Source organism: Monodelphis domestica, chromosome 6, assembly GCF_027887165.1.
Source record: "Monodelphis domestica isolate mMonDom1 chromosome 6, mMonDom1.pri, whole genome shotgun sequence".
Taxonomy (NCBI): domain Eukaryota; kingdom Metazoa; phylum Chordata; class Mammalia; order Didelphimorphia; family Didelphidae; genus Monodelphis; species Monodelphis domestica.
Genome location: NC_077232.1, coordinates 193,590,665 through 193,612,447, shown reverse-complemented (window position 1 = coordinate 193,612,447; position 21,783 = coordinate 193,590,665). Strand labels below are relative to the sequence as shown.

The 21,783-nt window shown below is 33.8% G+C and overlaps 1 protein-coding gene across 1 annotated transcript in view; it reads right to left on the bottom strand.

The window, feature by feature from the left end:
* The window catches only part of GLRB (glycine receptor beta), a 104,247-nt gene extending 87,789 nt beyond the window's left edge, over positions 1–16,458 (bottom strand). Inside the window, exons 1-2 of the mRNA XM_007496194.3 lie at positions 15,893–16,458; positions 14,118–14,261 (exon numbers count right to left, since the gene is read on the bottom strand). Of these exons, the coding sequence (XP_007496256.1) occupies positions 14,118–14,239 (122 nt within the window). The 5' untranslated portion in view covers positions 14,240–14,261; positions 15,893–16,458. The remainder of the gene's footprint in view (positions 1–14,117; positions 14,262–15,892) is intronic.
* Between the last annotated feature and the right edge of the window lie 5,325 nt (positions 16,459–21,783).

The window sequence follows — 21,783 nt, the reverse complement described above, 5'->3', positions numbered from 1 at the left end:
GATTTCATCAGTATAGGTATTCCCACTATTAATATTTAAATATTCTTTCTGCTCTTTCCATCTTTTCAACTTCTTTTTCAAATATTCCAAGGACTATCTACCCAACTACCTAAAGGGCATTCATTGATTTAATTTCTAATATTTCAGGGATATTAGTATAACATTTTTACTGTTCACCTACTCTTTCATTATTACTATGTGTATATATGTACATATATATGCATGTGTGTTAAATAATGCATTTTATTCTTGTTTTGTAAACAGATCATCATTGGTAAAATGCTAAAGCATTCTTAATCCTTTGAGTTACTTTAAATTTTGATCCTTCCAAAAACATGATATACTATAAACTATATCTATATATCCACACATCATTACTGAGAAAGTGTTGGTATTAAAGCTTTTTGGTTAATATGGAAATAAATTTTACATGATTTCATATGTAAAATTGATACATTGCTTCCCTTTTCAGTGAGTGGAGGGCCTTGAGTGAGGAGAATTTGGAAGTCAATTTTTTTTAATTAATGTTAAAAATAAACATTTTTATTTTTCAAAAATTAAGAGATGGGCTTTTATGTCAACAGTATGGTAAAATTTAAAGGGAGAATAGACTGTTTTAAGGTAATATCTTTTAGATTGTTGAAAGCAATGGTAAACTGTAATCTATTGAAAATGCATCATTAATCACTTAGCTAACTAAAAAACACAAATTTTCTATACCATTTCAATTAAGACCAAATTATGAGCAGGTATTCAAGGAAAGTGGCAAAAGGATTTAAATAAAAACACAAAGGCATTTACTATAGAATGTGGCAAGACAGCTGGATTAAAATGCCTGGCATACCACTAGTTTTACTGACAGGTATATTTTAATACAAAGAATCTCAAAAGACCTTCACTATTGAGATTAACATTTGCTTCATGTGATACAAAATTCTCAGGAATGTGAAGAGTCTTTTCAAGAATGCACATGAAGATCAGATAGATGTTTTTCTTTCAAAACATATTCAATAATTGAATTTAATAAATGTTATTGTTGTCTTAAATAGTATGCTTGAGATATGGTTCCATATATCATTCATTTAGATATTTAGATGAGCATGGATTTGAATCATTTTTATGAAGTAATTAATTTAAAAATCATTCTACTAGAAATCAATGCTATGGGAAATAAATGGCACATCTTGTTAGTTTAATTAAAAATAAAATTCCTGATCTTTTACAAGTTCTACTCTCCATCTTGCTACATTATAGGAATTAGTGCCTCCAGCATAGCAGTGACATACATTGCCACAGAATATGCAAGATTTGGAGTGAGAATTATTTTTATTGTTCAGACATTCTAGTAATGTCCAAATCTTCATGACCCAAATAAGAAGTTTTTGGCAGATACAAAAGTAGTTTGGCATCTCCTTTCTCCAGCTCATTTTACTGATGAGGAAACAGAGGCAAACAGGATTAAGTGACTTGCCTAGGGTCAGACAGCTGGGTAAGTGTCTAAGATCATAATTGAACTCAGAAAGAGCAGTCTTTCTGATTCCAGGCCTGGCACTTTATCCACTGCACCACTAACTGAGATAGAGTCAGAGTAGCTTGGTTCAAATCCTAGCTCTGCCACTTGTTACTTGTGTGATTTGGGCAAGTTGCTAGACTATGATGGACCCCAGTTTTCTAATCTGTAAAATAAGAGAATATAACTCTCTTCTTGCCCTAAAATCTATGATGTATTTGGGGATATTAATTTGATTCACTTATAAAAGTTAAACAAAAGAATTTATCGTCATTTATGTCTCAGTTCAGCACATACTTCTTGAATCTTTCTCTGGTCTCTAAATATCATATACTCACACACACATACTCACACACCCCTAAATTTTCTTAAAGGACTTTATACTAATTCTAATTTCTACCACTGTGTGTGTGTGTGTTGCATGCATGCACACACACACACACACACACACACACACACACATATATATATTATATGTCCATTCTATTCTAAACTTGCTATGGGCAGAGACTACACTCTTTTTTAACTTAGTATTCCCAGAACCTAGCAGGGTGCCTTACACATAATAAATTCTTAATAACCTCATTAATTTAAATTGAATTGAATGCATATATTTTAAATAGCAAGAAATATATTTCACCACCCAGAGATTGGAAGTTAGAGTTATATGGAGTAAGAATTACATTTCATCACCCAAAATATCAAATAATTCATTTGGTTAAAAGTAGAAATTCTGCATCTTTTTTAGAATTATTTAGACTTCACATGTAACATGAAATCATGCGGTTACATTTGGTAGTAGCCCTAAAAGTAGCAGCAGTTTTGGGAGCTCTCCTTCCAGAAATGGTTAGAAGTCAGAAAAAGATTACTGATGATTCATAGGAAAAGAACCAGATACTATTTAGCAACTCCATTCCCTATACCCACTGCCTGATCAGAGTTCAAAGACAGAGAGGATTGCTTTTGTCAACAGGGAGAAATTAATTTGAGGAGTATTGTTTCCTATCTCTAGGGAGCAAGGGCCCTTTCTAAGGAAGAACCAGAGTGCAGACCAGAAAAACAGTGCACCTCTACTCAGATCATATAATCATGGAAGTACCAAAAACTTTCTAACTCTAAAAACAGAGCCCAACTTTAATATTAAATTCAAAGTAATAAAAAATATGAAATGAGTAAACAACAACAAAGACCCTAACCATAAAAATCTACAGTGATAACAGGGAAAATCAAGGCACAAACTAGAAGAAGTCAAAGATGCAAAACAGCACAAGCCAAGTCTCAAAGAAAAATGTGTATTGAATAGAAGCCCAAGAATTCCTGGTAGAGTTAAAAATGGATTTTAAAACCAATTAATACTCTTAGAGGCAAATTGAGTAAAGACATGAGAGCAAAGAAACAAGATTATTGAAACAATTAGCAGATTGGTAATGGGGGCACCTGAAATTATAAAGAAGTTAACACCTTAAAAACTGATTTGGCCAAATAGTAAAAGAGGTATAAAAGATCACTGAAGAGAAACAATAAAACAAAGTCAACAAAATAAAAGATAAGAAAATGTAAAATGTCTCATTGGAAATACAATTGATCTGGAAATAGATAGGGGAGAAACAATTTAAGAATTATTGGGCTATTTGAAAACTATGATCAAAGAAAGATCCTAGAAATCATATTTTAAGAAATTATCCAAAAAAACTTCCCCAATATACTTGAACCAGAGGGTAAATAGATATTGAAAGAATCGACTGATTACCTGAAAGATATCACAAAACAAAAACTCCCAGGTATATCATAGTCAAATTCCATCACTCCCAGGTCAAAAAGAAAATATCTCACACAGACAGAAAGAAATCAATTAAATGTCATGGGACTCTGACAAGATTTAGCATCTACCACATTAAAGGGCTAGAGGGCTTAAAATATGATATTCCAGAAAGCAAAGAATCAAGAATCAAGAACAACCTACACAGCAAAACTGAATATAATCTTTCAAGGTAAAAAGTAGATATTTAATGAAATAGAACACTTTCAATCATGTAGAAAGAAAAGACCAAAGATGAACAGAAAATTAGGCACTTAAAAATAAGACTCCAGAGAAGGATAAAAAAGATAAAACTGAAAGAGAAATTATAAGAGGCTCAAGGTTAAAAGAACAAATTAATTTTATCTTAATCACAATTGCCTTTTCTAGAGGTAATATTAGCTTCCTGAAAGCCAAGCCAGTACAATGGAAACACTGACTGTTGTAACCAGGCTAGAAAAGCTTTGAATATGTATGCAAGGTCAGATGATGACTAACTGCCCAAGGATTAGATAACTAGGTTTGAAACAGTTAACCAGATTAGCTACAGGACAGAGGTCCTTAATTTGAAATCTTTGGACTTAAAAAAAAAAAAAAAAAATATATATATATATATATATATAATAGATAGATAGATAGATAGATACATACATACATACATACATACATGCATGAATACATACATCTTATTAAATATAACTGGATTTGTTATTTCAATATAATTGGGAATCAAATGGATCTTATTTTGTCCATTTAAATAAAACATTATCCTTGAAAGATTCAAAGGTTTCACCAAACTGTCGAAGTGGTTCATAACATAAAAATGATGAAGAACCTTTGCTGTAGGGTGATAGTCAACCATAGAAACTCCCAAGACCATTTGCTGAAAAGTTGTAATTTGTGACAATAAAAAGAATACTCACATCAACAAAATGACAAATACTTGGATGAATTATCATCCTCACAGTACAAGCTATTGATACTTTGATTAGTCCACACTGTACTTGAATACTTTAAGCAGATGATAAGAAAAGAAAATTAAATTCATGCCAATGCAGGCTGCTACTTTATAGCAAATCTTTTAGAACCTTGGCATAGAACATTAGCCATAACAAATCTTAGGAATACTATGTGCTTGTCAGGTACCTCTGTTACTTTATAACAGAAAATTGTGTCATTTACAGTCAAAATACTGTAATAAAAGAAAACACCATTGCCTCTAGTGTATAGGCAAAACAACTGGTACAAATGATACATTGAACATGCTTTCTATTTTAGCTGCTATCTATGACAAAGTCACATTAAGAATGGCGCCCATTTCTAAAGCAGAGGTTAAAACAAAAAGCCCTACCCCTACCCATCTTCATCCTTTTCCCCCTCATAAATGTTTTCAATGTAATAATCTAGAAAGCCAAGGCTTAAATATGCAAACATTTCTTATTTCCCCTATTTACATTTCAAGACACCACGTTATCTTATGTCATGCATAGACTATAACCAAAAAAAGATTGAATATTTCCAAGCTAAGGTTTCAACAACCGACCAGAAGCTATTATTTATTCCTTTTAGCACAATAGTATTCCATCACCAACATATACCACAATCTGTTCAGCCATTCTCCAATTGAAGGGCATCCCCTCATTTTCCAATTTTTGGCCACCACAAAGAGCGCAGCTATGTACAAGTTCTTGTACAAGTCTTTTTCCTTATTATCTCTTTGGGACACAAACCCAGCAGTGCTATGGCTGGATCAAATGCAGATAGTCTTTTATCGCCCTTTGGGCATAGTTCCAGATTGCCCTCCAGAATGGTTGGATCAAGTCACAACTCCACCAGCAATGAATTAATGTCCCAACTTTGCCACATCCCCTCCAGCATCCATTACTTTCCTTTGCTGGCCTGTTAGCCAATCGGCTGGTGTGAGGTGATACCTCAGAGTTCTTTTGATTTGCATCTCTCTGATTATCAGAGATTTAGAGCAATTTTTCATGTGCTTATTAATACTACTGATTTCTTTGGCTGAAAACTGCCTGTTCATGTCCCTTGCCCATTTATCAATTGGAGAATGGCTTGATTTTTTTTTTTGTACAATTGATTTAGCTCTTTATAAATCTGAGTAAATAGACCTTTGTCAGAGGTTTTTGTTATGAAGATTTTTTCCAAATTTCTTGCTTCCCTTCTCATTTTGATCACGTTGGATTTTTTGTACAAAACCTTTTTAATTTGATGTAATCAAAATTGTTTATTTTACCTTTTGTGACTCTTTCTATGTCTTGCGTGGTTTTAAAGTCTTTCCCTTCCCACAGGTCTGACATGTATACTATTCTGGATTCACCTAATTTACTTATAGATTCCTTCTTTATGTGCAAGTCATTCACCCATTCTGAGTTTATCTTGGTGTAGGGTGTAAGGTGTTGATCCAAACCTAATCTCTCCCACACTGTCTGGGGTCTTTGGGTTTGTCATAGACTGTCTTGCTGAGGTCACTTACCCCAAGTCTATTCCACTGATCCACTGTTTGGACCAGACTTCAGGTCATGAGCCCTCAATCCCTCCAAAAGTTGGAGGAAGAAGAATGGAGGGAAATAAGTATTTACATAATGTCTACTATTTTTACTATGCTTTTTTGATATTTTCTAATGTTTCTCCTCAACTTTTTACAAGGTATTATGCTAGGTGCTTTTAAAAATATTATCTCAAGGCATCTAAGTCTCTCAGTGGATACAAAGAATTTGTAACCTGGAATTTGGAGAACCTGGGTTCAAATTTGGACTCGGATACTTCCTAGCTGACCCTGGGAAAGTCATTTAATTGCAATTGTTTAGTCCTTATCACTCTTCTGCCTTAGAACTGATACTTGTATGAATTTTAAGACAGAAGGTAAAGATTTAAAAATAAAATATTACCTAATTTGATCCCCATAACCACCCAGTGAATTGTGTTATTATCCCCATTTTACAGATGTGGACCTGAGACAATCAGAGGTTAAATGACTTCGTTAGGGTCACACAGCTATTAAGAATCAGAGGTTACATTTGAACTTAGGTCTTCCAGACTCCAGGCCCAATACTTTGTACACTTTGGTGCTCCCTAGCTGCCTCTAGGTAAAGCAAAATAATAGGTATTATATATTATATCTTCTATATTTTGACTCAATGGTAAAAAGCTTGTTTCATTAAGTTAGCATAAGTTTATATAGCTTGGAACAAAAGGCAGAGAACTAGAGTTGGAATCTAATAGTACGTTTTTTTTAAGTCCCATCTGTGTGATTTGGGGCAAGTCATTTTACTTCTAAAAACCTCAATTTTTCACTGTAAATTGAGATGGTTGAATGAGATGATCTTTAAGGTTCTTTCTAGATATAACCATGCAATACAGTTTTCCCTAGGAATAATAAAAACTCACTTATTTTATACTTTAGAATTTATAGTGTCCTTCCTCAAAACCATTCTATAGAGAATATTAAAATATTAAATTTTAATTAAAATGATTAAATTTTTGTAAAGATATAGTAAAATAATTTTACAAACAAGAAAACAAGCTCTGCATCAATAAATGACTTGTGTATAATAATAAAATCACAAATGTATCAACTGGAACCCAAGTTCAATTCTCTTTTAACCAAGTTATGATATATCTCTAAGAAGTAACATACTGCCTTATCAGAGTTAAATATCAATTCTTTTGTAGGAAACTTCCTCTCACAGTATCCCTCTGTATTACATCTAGGTAGAAAGTAGCTGATAACTATTTCACATGAGATTGTAGTATAAATGAAGTGGTATACATTTTACATAGCTATGCAAAATGCATCAGGATTTAAAATTCATCTCTACAATATTTCACATTAAAAGTGATAATATTTGGATTATTTGACTGGGGGAAATTGTTTTTTTATGTTGAGCCAAGAGACTTTATAAATGATTTCTTCTTTTTTTTTTTTACTATGATCTTTTGATTTTTGTTTCCTCCCAACTTTTTGCAAATGATATAAAGTACTAGAATTACCTCTATATGATATTGCTCAACCATTGCTACTTTTAATTTAATCAACATTCATCATATGCATACAAAAGATAAGATATTATATTGATGATGCTATAAAGATTAAAAAGGACATGGTACTCTGTGTATGTGTACACACACACACACACACACACACACACACATGACGTAAAGTCTATATAGAAAGTTGTTAATAATCCACCACAGGTACAAAGTCCTATGTAAGTAGAAAGCCACAATCACCAAAGAAGTTCTGTCTTAGGGACAAAGGAAAGAGGGGAGACACAAACGTGGGGTTAGTTCCTTGCATTTGAAATGGGTTTGACAAAATGTATAGTTTCAAAAGGTAAAAATGGACAGGAGAAAACATTACAAGTAAAAGCATAAAAAAAATATATAGTTGTCCAAGAAAAGTAAGTAGTCAGTTTCAGTTGATCATAGGTTCAAAGCTGATATCAGATACTTACTAGCAGTGTGACTCTGAGAAAGTTGCATGATCCTATTTACCACAGTTTCCTCATCTGTAAAATGAGCTGGAGAAATAACTGGCAAACCATTCCAGTATCTTGCCAGGAAACCCCAAGTGGGGTCACAGAGTCAAAAACAACTAAAATGACTGAGCAACAAGATATATAGTAATACAGCTGAAGAGATCCTTAAATCACTTTGGACATTAGATAGTGAACATCAGTTAGGATAGTGGGGGAAAAGCAGATGAAGGAGAATATCACTAAAAGTTTTTGAAGAAAGAAATTCATGTGAACTGAGAGAGTCTGTCTGCCTCTCAGTTTTCTAATGGGAAAAAATATACCAAATAATATTTGAATTAAGTATTTCATGGGTTAAAGAAATAATTTTGTAAAGCTTGAAGGTCTACAAGGACAGAAGTTATTAATACTATTAAAAAAGACTAGAGAACAGGATAATCACAAAAAGATCCTGCATATGAAGTGATGCAAAATGAAGTGAGAAGAGCCAGGAGAACATTGTACAAAGTAACAGCAATAATATATAACAATCAACCGTGCATTAACTATTATCATAAGTGCAAGGCTCCAGAGCAACTTAAAAGGACTCATGATGAAAAAGGCCATTCATCACCATAGAAAGAACTGAAGGAATCTGAATGCAGATTTAAGCAAATCAATTTTCACAGAATCTCCTTCATGAGTTTTTTCTCATATTAAAGATATGTCTTCTTTCACAAGATATCAAAATATATATTGCATGATAGCACACATATAACCTATATTATATTACCATCTCAGGGAGAGGAGAGGTGAAGGAGTGAGAAAGGGAACACAGATGGCAAAATGTCAGAAAATTATTATTTAAAATTGTATCTATCAGCAATTGGGAAAAATATAATGAAAATAAACTGAAAAAGACCAGAAATATAACATGTTTTCTCCTGCTTTTCAAACTACTAAGGTTATGAGAAATCCTCCAGGGATTAAAATGAAAAACTTTATAATAATAAATAAAAATTAATTTGGAAAACTCTTCATCAGTTGTAATTTTAGGAGATTAAAAATATAAGTGTCAAGACACATCTTATTCTTCCCCAAGCTCAAGAAATGCAATTAAAAGTTTGGACAAATACAGTACTAAAGCTAGAGTTATTCCATAATTGGATAAAAGAGGATTTGCCAAGCTGGAGATAATATTCCATAGTCACATATATGGAATAAAATTTGAAGTGTTATAGTGTGTTTCACTGAAGCAAGAATATATTTTATAGTTCCAAAACTCATTCATTGGGATTATATCTGAATACTACAGAGATAATTCTGGCACACTCACTGGGCTTGCAGTATCATGTAAAGAAGTTTGAATGAATACTTGTTTTTATGAACCCAGCTATATTTTGTCTTCTTCATTTTTTTTTATAAAACCCTTACCTTCCATCTTAGAATCAATACTGGGTATTGGTTCCAAGGCAAAAGAGTGGTAAGGGCTAGGCAATGGGGGTTAAGTGACTTGCCCAGGGTCATACAGCTAGGAAATGTCTAAGGCCAAATTTGAACCCAGGACCTCCCATCTCTGAGCCTGACTCTCAATCCACTGTGCCACCCAGAAGCCCCCTCTTCTTCTTTTTCTAAGTGAAATTTACCAAAAAAAATAGCTATTCAAAAAATCTAAGAATACTGGATAAAAATCTTAGCCTTATTCATCAATCGAATAAGGCTAAGATTTTTATCCAGTATTCTTAGATTTTTTGAATAGCTATTATGCCTATTATTATTATAATTTACCCTACACTTACACTTCTGAGTCTAATAATTTATTTTACTACAACTATTACCATATTTATTATACTAAATTACTCATCAACAACCAAAATTAACTCATTATCAGCCTTATGAAATAAATCTACCCCTATAATAATTATCATTATATTAACCATTCTATCCTTAGGAGGACTACCACCATTAACAGGCTTTTTTTAACCTTTAATATTTTTAAACCTGAGCTTTTTCCATTGCTATCTTAAGTTTGTAATAAATACCAAAAAAAAAAAAACCCAATGTCTTAGCATTCACTGTCTTTTAACCTTGTAAATATTTTGTGCTTGGTTAAGGCAAATAATTTCAGAGTCCCATCTGTTAAATGGGAATATGTTTTGACAAATATTCAAGTTTGTTGTAAGCATCAAGTATAAAAGATCAAAAATAAAATATTGAAAAAATGTTTTCTTCTCTTACATCAATAGAATTATGTATATGTCTTTAAAAAAAGGAAGAATTTGGTATATATGTGGCTTACCACAATACAAACATTATTATTACAGGCTTGAATTTTGATAACACAATTTTTGTGCAGGCCTTTTAATATCTTCTTTCTAGTTTGATGCTTTTATAAAAAATAATCAAGATAAAATTTTAAAAATATATTTGTTGTATTTTTCTTTACCAATACCATGAAATCAGTGGTCTTAGCAGTTCACCCAAAGTCTGGATCAGACTTTATTTGTGTGAAAAAGTTTTTAATTGTATTCATCCAATTCTTGTATTTGTCTTGGTAAATACTCACAGATATTGTCTAGGGTTATTTTAAATAGAATTTTTCTTTCTATCATTCACTGATGAGCTTAGTTGCTAATATATAGAAACTGGTGATGTATAAGGATTAATTTTGTATCCTGCAACTTTGCTAAAGTTATAATTATTTCAACTAGTTATTAATTTATTCTTTAAAATTCTCTATGTATAACACTATATCACCTGTAAAAATGATAATTTAGTTCCTCGTAGCTTACTTTAATTCCTTTAATTTCTTTTTCTTCTTATATTGCTAAAGCTTGCATTTCAAGAACAATATAAAATGATGATAATTGCCATCCTTGCTTCACCTTTGACCTCACTGAAAAGGCTTCTAGCTTATTCCCATTCACCAAAATATATAAAATGTCTCACTGGATATACTATTTTAATGTCTTTACATCAATATCAAATTATCTATTTATTACACTATTTAGGAAATTGACAGGTAACAATGTATAGGGAATAGAAATCCAGTCCTGGAATCTGGAATACCTGGGTTTTAAGTTCTGCCTGACACATAGTTACTGTATTAAACTGGGGAAATCATGTAACTCCTCATTGCCTTAGGCAATTGTCTTAGAGCAGTTGATGTTCTGCATTGGTAGGGTGAGTTTCCTCACTAAGAATTTTCCACCAATAAAATCTCAGATTCAAACACTTCCCTTCCCTTGAAAAAAATAAATATTTAATCCTATCAAACTATTACAACATGTTAATATTATTCTCTAAAGGCACATACAAATCAAATACACTCTCTGTCTCCTACATTAACTAAGTTCTTAATGTGTGTGTGTGTGTGATCTGTATCCCTTTGTCAATCTGGTAAAACCCCTTGGACATAGCATAATATCTGTTACCTCCATTCATAATTGAAGAAAATGTCATTTAGTTAGAGGTTAGCAAAAGTAACCAGAGAACCTAGAAGAGTAGTATGACATGTGGTATAACATCAAATAACCTTATTTTGTAATTCAGAGCAACAAAATGTCAAATGTCAGATGTCAGAACCTAAGACGGTAAGAGTCCTTAAAATTCAACACAAAGTTCAATTAAATGAAATCAGAGACTCCTTTAACACTGTGGTCAATGGAAAAAAATGATTCCAGCCTATAAAATATCAATTTTGTTAAACAAATTATAGAATAGGTTTTCACAGGTTTAACACTAGACAGTTTTATAGCCATTAAGTTTTTAAGGTGAATAATTCTTCAAATGAAATTTTTGGCAACATACTCAAATGATATCAGCATCTCAGAGGCAACAAAAATTGTTTGTCATACAGGTCTACTTAAACAGAGTTCGTCAATCAATGTCAGAATTTCAAATTTCCTATTTACCAAAAGAGGTATCACATTATTTCATTCCATATTTACTCAATTTAATTGTAAACTCATGCTCAAGGAATGCTATATTTCCTTAGGTTATATAATTGCCTTTGATATGATATAAAGCAATTTGGCAGTTTTGTTCTGAAATGAGACAGCATTTTTGAATATGGCATGATTCCTAATCAGTTATGTAACTATTTACTTGGATAACAAATATATACATGTCAAAAAACAAAAATCCTCCAAACACATAAATGGTTGTTTTAAGCCTTTATAGGGCCATCACAGATTTATAAAGTTTGATGAAAAAAACGTACTAGGACAATATACTGAAAGCTGACCACTTGCAAATGAGTTACCATCAAATGAAAAGAATCATTAACATATACATTGATAACAACACCATCAAATAATAACTTCATATTATTTTAAATATTTATCTTGAACATTTATTTTGAATATTTTCTTGAATAATTCAAATGTCTTTTCAGGGGATAGCCACTTTGGAGGAATAAACAATGTAAGTGCATACAACAATAGAAGTTAATTAGTTTTCTCCCTTAATGGTACAAATATACCTGATGATAAAATTAAAATAACCAAAGGATCAAAAGTTCCAAAAATTCTAAATAAAGAGGAAACTGCTTTATACCCTATACAAATAAGGTCTGAAACTAAGAACATGGAGAGTATATAATTTATTAGTGTCCTATAATCTTTTATACTATTCTGTTCTAAAAAATTCTGCAAACTTTTCATTCTACTTTTTTATTCATTCCCACTTCCTTCTTGGCTCAATCTAGCTGCCACCTCCTATGATACTCCTGAATGTCCTCATTAATGTTCTACACCTCCTCAAATTATCTTGTATTTTACTCATCTGTGTAATGTTATCTACTCCCTTAAATGTGTTCTTCTTGAAGGGAAGGAACATTTTATTTTTATTTTTTTTGCCTTTGTATCTCAAAATCTGATATTTCACTATAGGGATTCAAATAAATGCTTGTGACCTGTTGACCTGAACTGCAGAGGAAGGCAATGTGATTTGCAGATAGAGAGCACTTCCTGAACATATGGCATACCACTGAAAGACATAGGAATTCATCTACTGATAAATAAGCACTCAACTTTAGGAGTTTGACAGTAACATATGAATTATGTTATCCATTATCTTTTGCTATTCATTAGTAAAATATTCCATTTTATGCATAAAATTATATGTATATATATATATATATGTCCCTATTATATATATGGAAGTGTACCTAGCACTGTTTTTTTCCCACAACACAATGTAAGTGAAATCATTGCAAAAGTTTTACACATTCTGTCTGTCTGTGCGTGTGTGCATGTCTCTCTCTTGATATATATTTACCTTGTATATGTATGTATATATACATATATTTATATATGCATATTCTAGATCTAGCCCTGATATTTTTTGCCTTCAAAAAGAAGTATTTCTCACATAGAACACTTTAATATCTCTTATAGAACTTCAAAGTAATAATGATCTACATTTTCAATAAATGATGACAATGAAACAGTATAATACTGATGACTAAAGTATAGAATAATTTAAATTCATAGTTGGTAATAATGTGAATCTTTAATAAAAATTGAATTAGCATACCAGTTTTATTATATACATTACAGAGCAACCTATGGAACACCTTTGTCTATGCTAGTAGATCTTTATTTCCCTTACATGCAAGTCAATTTTTTAGCAAAGGTCCTTCAGGCAACTGTTATCCATTGATATTCACTAGTAATGAGCATCATTTTCAATTTAAAAAAAATAAACACTGGAACAGAAACCAATGCCTCACTCATCTGGCATTTTAGATTTATTGATTTTCAATGATCTTAAAAAAAACCTCCTTCATTTACTGATTTTTCAGTGCTTGTTTCTCCAAATAACATCATATTCATTTAAATTGTGAATAGGTATCCATGTATGTTTTATTGCTTAGGTAGATACTTATTACACACACACACATATAACCACACACATTTGTGTGTGTAAATATATATGTATGTACGTATAGTTGATTAGCTAGGCACATGCAGATATGCCAGTCAACTTCATCAGACTTTTTTCTAGTATATTCTTAAGAAACATGGTGCTCAAAAAACCATGAAAACCTTCCATTCAAAGTGAGGATGATATGATGGCTTAATTTGTTTTTCACTCCCTTAGGAGAAATTTTAAAATTTCATAAGATCAGGGACTTAAATTTATAGGTTTTTTTAAACAATATAAGCTAACCACCCCAATTAACTATCTCCTCACCTTACCTTCCTCTAAATATAAGAGTAACATGTAAAACTACTAATGGGAAACATTAGCCTTCATGTTTACAATATGCTCACTTTAGAGATTAAAAAAATAAATCAGCTTCTTTCTGCATATAAAAATATAAAGAACATACGATGGGCACAGATACTGCTTCTTTTTCCCCTTCCCTTTCTTGGAAGACTTCTCCTTAGAATAGGCTTCTTCAACCCACAAGAAGAACAAGAGAAGAAAAAGAATCCCCCAAAAGAACTTCATCTTGAATAAAGTCCAGAAAGATCTACAAAAGAAAAAAAATATATTTTTTTACATTTGTGAAGTTAATAGCAAATACTTGAATTTCTATTGCAGTGTACCTTATTTTTACCAAATGGGCCTGTGTATTATCTTCTCAAATCTTTAGAGCTCAAACCTCTTCAGTTAAAATCTGAGTTTAACTACCACATGTTCATCTTCAACCTATTTAAGCTCTTGTTATATTGAGAAAAAAAATATGATGAAGGGAATTCATAAGGACCCATAATGGAAAAGCAATTACCAAATGTGTAAGTAATTTTATTAATTTCAATTTTAAAATTCTAACAAATATCAGTAAAACTAAAAGAAAAAAATCATTATTGAGATCATTTCAAACTATTCTTCTACTCAATATTCTATGTAAAATCAATATCAATCAATCAATCAACATTTAAATGCCTACTATGTGTCAGTCACTTTGTTAACCACTGGATCAATAAAGTGTTAAACCCAGAAAGAGGTTGTTTTCCTTTTCCCAAGGCTTTTCCCAAGGCAGATATTAGCTGGAGATGGCTTTACCATAGAGTACTAAAATGAATCATATAAAGATTGGTCATACAGTCACAGGTAACAACATTAAAGCAGACAGTGAAACAGCAAACATTCTGGGTCACATGCTTGATCACACTCAATATTTCTCATACTGCAGACTAGGATCACATTTTCCCCCATAAAGATCAAGAGAGTGTCCTGTTTCTGCATCTTTTACTCATCAATACCATAAAGCTTCCTCACTGTCTACCCAAGGGTGAAAGAAGCATCATTCCAGTTTCCTTAATACTACTGTATTTTTCCATCTGCCTTATAGACTTCCGTGGGCCTTCAAAAAATATTTTAAATGGTCTTCTTTAGTACTAGGCCATTTCCTTGCCTACTCCCCAAGGAGAAATCCAGTAGGCCCATTTTCTTTGCTTCTTTTAAAATAGGCATGGTTTATCATGACAACTGCAGGAAAGTCTCAGTTGCCAACCATGGCACCAATGACTCCCTTCCCCCATTCTAGAAGAGTCACATTCATTCTCAGACACCCTCACCCACAGCAGTAGATCCTTCCTTCACCTTGATTCCAGGGGTGGGGGGTAGGAGGTAGGGGGAAGAAGGGTGCGGGGGGGGGGGGGGGGGTAGTAGGTCCTCCCTAAGAGCAGCAGGTTGAAATGGAAGCTGTCTTTCTTCCTTCATTTATCAACCCCTAACATTTCCAAAACCAGCAATGATGTCTGCTGGGGCTTAATGAGAGAAAGATTGCTGCTGGAACCCCCTAAGCTCCAATTTCCCAGTCTCTGTCCTCTTTTCCATCCCCAAATGCGCCCAGCCTTTCTCAATCATCATTCCTGGGCATAGCACACCAGGGTACTGAAGGTGAGAGAGATGCAGTGTCTCTTCGCCGCAGGCTCTAATGCCCCATTGCCTCTCTCTTCTCTGTACCCCTACACCTCAGTCCCTGCTTCCTCCTAAATTAGCTTACCCCCTTTCTTGCCCTAGTCTTCCCTGGGTTTATTTAGCCCGGTTCCTAAAACCCAACTAGCTCGCAGGCGTCCTCGGCCCAAGCAAACTGTCTCTCTCTCCCTCCCCACCCCCCAGTCCCCTGTTTGCAACATAACCCTTGATACTTACCCCCAAGTCGACCCTAGCCCCTGACAGCCCACCGCGCCGAAAGCGGGGAGCAAGCAAGCTGGGCGGTCAGTGCACGGCCAGTGGAGTCAGATGCTGTCCGGGGTCGGTGCTGGGCTGCGAGCCTAGCCAAGGGGGCAGTTCTCCCCCTGATGGCCCGATCCCAGCTGCAGCTGACGCGCCTGCTCCCAGAAGCGGAGCCTGCGCTGTAGAGAGAGCGCCCAACAGCCCAGGCGTCCTCCAGCGCGGTCAGGACCCCGCTGCGGGCATCGCGAAGCTGCAGTCAATGGGGGAGCAGAGGGAGGATACGGGCGTCTAGGAAGGAGGGGGGAAGAAATGAGGGGAGGGAGGGCCAGACTCAGGGCTTCTCTAGCCTAGACCAAGGGCTCCAAGAAGCTTTGGAGGTTGGGGGGGGGGGGGGGGGTTGGCAGAAGGCAGCATCCAGGATAGCTAAACAATCTGTGGGTGCATTGGGGAAAAAAAAAAAAAGACTATCAGGCGTAGCAGAGGTGACTTGTCTTGGGACAGTGGAATTGAGTGGTCTCGGTCCTTAATCTCTCAGCATCCAAAGAGCAGAAAGGATCTAGGATGTTCTCGTTTTATTAAAATGTGTCTGTATCAGGGAATTATTAAATTAATCCTTCAACGTCAGTCCCTAAATGCCCAAAAGATTCTGACAAGGATAAGGTCATCCTTATCAAATTGTTCCATATTTCATTTGGTGCTGAGAAGTAAATTCATAGCACATTATATCATAATTATCCAGGAAGCTTGAGTGTAGACTTTGCCCTCTGAGAGCATGGGCTGGTTACATGTAAAGAACCCTCAAAGATGAAATGAGATGACCTTTATCTCCCTCTACCATCATTTAAGAAGACAGACACTCTGCCCTAGATTTAGTCTTTCTTTTGTGGTTGAGAATGAATTTCAGGATCCTTCAATGTGTCAAGATAATCATTATAAAACTCATTTGGCATTGTGCTGGAGAAGCACAGGAGTTCTGGTTAATAGAAATTCCCCAAATAACAGAATACTGGAAAAATCTTTTCCTAGTGACATTATGGTGTATCTAGGATCATACTCCATAGGTATAGCAAAAAAAAAAAAAATCATCACCTTAAGTTTGTCATCATAGTCCTTTATTAAAATATTGAGTAGGTATGACTTTGGACTTTGAAAGTATCTGAAGGCAAGATGAAATAATCATTATATGATTGAGTAATAGGCCTCAAAAGGAAATTCTGAAAGAATTGAGTTTATATAACCTTGACACAAAGGCTGAGGGAGCATTACACTCCTTTAAGTATGTGAAGGATTAGAAAATGAAGAATGGATGAGCAAATGTACAATTTTTAGGTTAGAAATTGAACTTATTTCAGGGGGAAAAAAATCAGTATACAATTTAGGAAGAGCTCCCTGACAAGAACATTTTTTTTAATGTCACAAATGTTCATTCAACCAATATTATCTCTGACAAGTGCCAAAGAATGTTTTGTAGGAAAGGAAAAGCCATTATTTTTTCTGTGTCATGAAGCAAAAAAAAAAAAAAAACATTGAATTTCAATCCATCAGAGATAGATGCAGAAGCAAATAGGGTATTATATATAATCATAATCTCATAATTTTTAAAAATTTTATTCATAATTTTCAATAAAATATATTAAAATTTGTGAGATTAGAAAACTAGTAACATGCTAGTATAGAGAATACTTTGCATCTATGTAGTGTTTTATAATTTATTTATCTTCTCTAATCCTGTGTGAAAAGTAACTATTATCTCCATTTTACAGACAGGAAAAGAGGGACTTAAAGAAGTAGTATGACTTGCCCAAGTTCACACTGTTAGTAATTGGAAGAATTTGTATTTAAACCTAGGCCTTTTAACTCAAAGTGAGGAAGCGGCCACTTGCTCAAAAAGTCTGTAAAGTCTCTTTCTCCCTTTATATGCTTTTCATGTTATCTTGCCCAAAAAGCAATGGAATAAGATAGAAGATAAATCACCTCAAAAGGTCTCTTATGGTTCATTAAATTGGCATATCGAATTGAGAATATTTTGCAGGGATGACAAATAGTATGCTGACCTTATTTTAAGGGATCTAACTCTAATATGCTCTCCTCCCACCTAATACCAAAAAGGAAAAAAAATTAACATGAAATATAAATATTTATTAATAAAAAGCAGGATACTCACTTTTAAATTAGGTTTTACTATATTTCTTATGTACATAATTTATTTTTTAACTCTTATTTCAGAGGCTCCATTTACCATGGATGGATCATACAATACTTCTGGTCTCAGTTTCATCTGTTAAATTCAGGGGTTTTGATAATAAATTCCCCTCTACCTCTAAATATCAAAGGATTATATTTTCCTCAAATCAAGGAGATATCAATAACCACTATAAAACTGAAAAAAGGGAAAGGAGTATATAACTCTCCCTCTTTATATGTCCAACACCTAGCCCAAGTTCTTGAGTAAAATCTAATAATTCAGAAAGGGCATAATGTCATTGATTTGGCTATTCCATTAAATTGATCCCAGCCCCTCAATTATCTAATGCTCTTTGTGATTCTTATCTATGCCTTTATATAAATTTCCAGAAAAGGATTTAACCAGTGTGCTAAATGTTTTTTCTGATTTTTTCATATCATGTTTGCCAATGCACCTCTCAAACTTCCATCTGTTATCCTTTCCTGCTACCTTTCCTGAAACTTAACTTATCGGTTAACATGTCCATGATGGTATCTTTTACAACATTTCTCTTTGGTAATATATCACAGCCTGTTTTGAATTACCGTGTATGTTTCCTTTAAGTCATCTGTACTTTTGATTCTTATGCAACATGACATAGATATCAGTGGAGAATGTTGACTTTAAAAGAGGAGATTCTGAAGTAGTGAGTAGATCAGGAATCATTGAATGAAACCACTATTTAATTTCCCAAATACAATAACACTCTTGGTGGTGCTCAATTTTGGCTCCACCTCATTTTCCTTTTACAAAACTTATAAAAGATATACAATTGAATTGATTAATTCAAGTGTTGCCTTTCTAATTGTTTACTGCTGTTTTTGTTGTTTTTTTTTTAAGTGGATGATTAGGCTAAACTTTTTTGAAAGACTTTATTAAGATTTTTTAACATTATTTTTTATTTGATCAATTTCAAACATTATTCCTTGGTTACAAAAATAATTTTCTATTGCTCCCTCTCTCCCCCAACCCCTCCCAGAGCCGACACACAATTCCACTGAGTATTACATGTGTCCTTGATCAGAACCTATTTCCAAATTGTTGGCATTTGCACTAGGATGTTCATTTAGAGCGGCAGTTCTCAACCTCTCATTTTGTAGCAATGAGAATACATAATGCATATCAGGTATTTACATTCCAAATCATACCTGTAGCAAAATTACAGTTTTGAAGTAGTCACCAAAATAATTTTTTGGTTTGGGGTCACTGCATTAGAAAGGTTGAGAACCATTGATTTAGAGTCTACATCCCCAGTCATATACCATCTACCCATGTAGTCAAGCAATTGTTTTTCTTCTGTGTTTCTACTCCCAGTTTTTCCTCTGAATGTGGATGGTGTTCTTTCTCATAGATCCCTTCAGGTTGTTCAGGATCATTGCATTGCCACTAATGGTGAAGTCCATTACATTTGACTGTACCACAGTGTATCAGTCTCTGTGAATAATGTTCTCCTGGTTCTGCTCCTTTCACTCTGCATCAATTACTGGAGGTTGTTCCAGTTCCCATGGAATTCCTCCACTTTATTATTCCTTTGAGCACAATAGTATTCCATCACCAACAGATACCACAATTTGTTCAGTCATTCCCCAATTGAAGGGCACCCTCTCATTTTCCAGTTGTTTTTTTCCACCACTAACAGTGCAGCTATTAATATTTATGTACAGGTCTTTTTCCTTATGATCTCTTTAGGGTACAAACCAAGCAGTGCTATGGCTAGATCAAAGAGCAAACACATTTTAGCTCCCGTTGAGCATAGTTCCAAATTGCCCTCCAGAATGTTTGGATCAATTCACAACTTCACCAGCAATGCAGTAATGCCCCTACTTTGCCACATCCCCTCCAGCATTCATTACTTTGCTTTGCTGTCATGTTAGCCAATCTGCTAGGTGAGAGGTGATACCTCAGAGTTGTTTTGATTTGAATCTCTCAGATTGTAAGAGATTTAGAACACTTTTCCATGTGCTTATTAATGGTTCTGATTTCTTTGACTGAGAATTGCCTGTTCATGCCCCTTGCCCATTTATCAATTGGAGAATGGCTTGATTTTTTTTTTGTACAATTGATTTAGCTCTTTGTAAATTTCAGTAATTAGACCTTTGTCAGAGGTTTTTTTTGTTATGAAGATTGTTTCCCAGTTTGTTACTTCCCTTCTAATTTTGGTGACATGGGTTTGTTTGTACAAAAACTTTTTAATTTGATGTCATCAAAATTAACGATTTTACATTTTGTTATTCTTTCTAAGTCTTGCTAGGTTTTAAAATCTTTCCCTTTCCAAAGGTCTGACATGTATACTATACTATGTTCACATAATTTACTTATAGTTTCCTTCTTTATATCCAAGTCATTCACCCATTTTGAGTTTATCTTGGTGTAGGGTGTGACATGTTGATCCAAGCCTAATCTCTCCCACGCTGTCTTCCAATTTTCCCAGCAGTTTTTGTCAAATAATGGATTTTTGTCCCCAAAGTTGGGATCTTTGTGTTTATCATAGACTGTCTTTCTGAGGTCACTTACCCCAAGTCTATTCCACTGCTCCTCCTGTCTGTCTCAGCCAGAACCAAATTGTTTAGATGACCACTGCTTTATAGTACAGTTTGAGATCTGAAACTGCAAGGTGACCTTCCTTGCATTTTTTTTCATCATTTCCCTGGATATCCTTGATCTTTTTTTCTTCTTCCAAATGAACTTTGTTATGTTTTTTTTCTAATTCAGTAAAAAAAAAATTTTTGGAAATTCGATGGGTATGGCAATAAATAAATAGATAAGTTTGGGTAGGATGGTCATTTTTATTGTTAGCTCATCCTACCCATGAACAGTTAATATTTTTCCAATTGCTCAGATCTAGTTTTAGTTGTGTGGAAAAACTTTTGTAGTTGTGTTCATATAGTTCCAATGTTTGTCTCAGCAGATAGATTCCTATGTATTTTATATTGTCTAGGGTGATTTTGAATGGAATTTCTCTTTCTAATTCCTGCCGCTGAGATGTGTTGGATATATATAGAAAGACTGATGACTTATGTGGGTTTATTTTGTATCCTGCAACTTTGCTAAAGTTGTTGAGCATTTTGACTAGCTTTTTTCTTGATTCTCTAGGATTCTTTAAGTAGACCATCATATCATGCGCAAAGAGTGATAGCTTGGTCTCTTCATTGCCAATTTTAATACCTTCAATTTCTTTTTCTTTTCTAATTGCTGCTGCTAGTGTTTCTAGTAAAATCTTAAATAATAAAGGTGATAATGAGCATCCTTGTTTCACTCCTTATCTTATTGGGAAGGATTCAAGTTTATCCCCATTGCAGATAATGCTTCCTGATGGTTTTAGATAGAGACTGTTTATTATTTTTAGGAAAGACTCTTCTCTTCCTAGGCTTTCTAGTGTTTTCAATAGGAATGGGTGTTGTATTTTGTCAAAGGCTTTTTCTGCATCTACTGAGATAATCATGTGATTTTTGTTGGTTTGCTTGTTAATATGGTCAATAATGTGGATAGTTTTCCTGATATTGAACCATTCTTTTATTCCTGGTATAAATCCCTGTGAATAACCCTCCTGATCACTTGCTGGAGTCTTTTTGATAGTATCCTATTTAAAATTTTTGCATCTATGTTCAATGAGGAGATTGGTCTGTAGTTTTCATTCTCCATC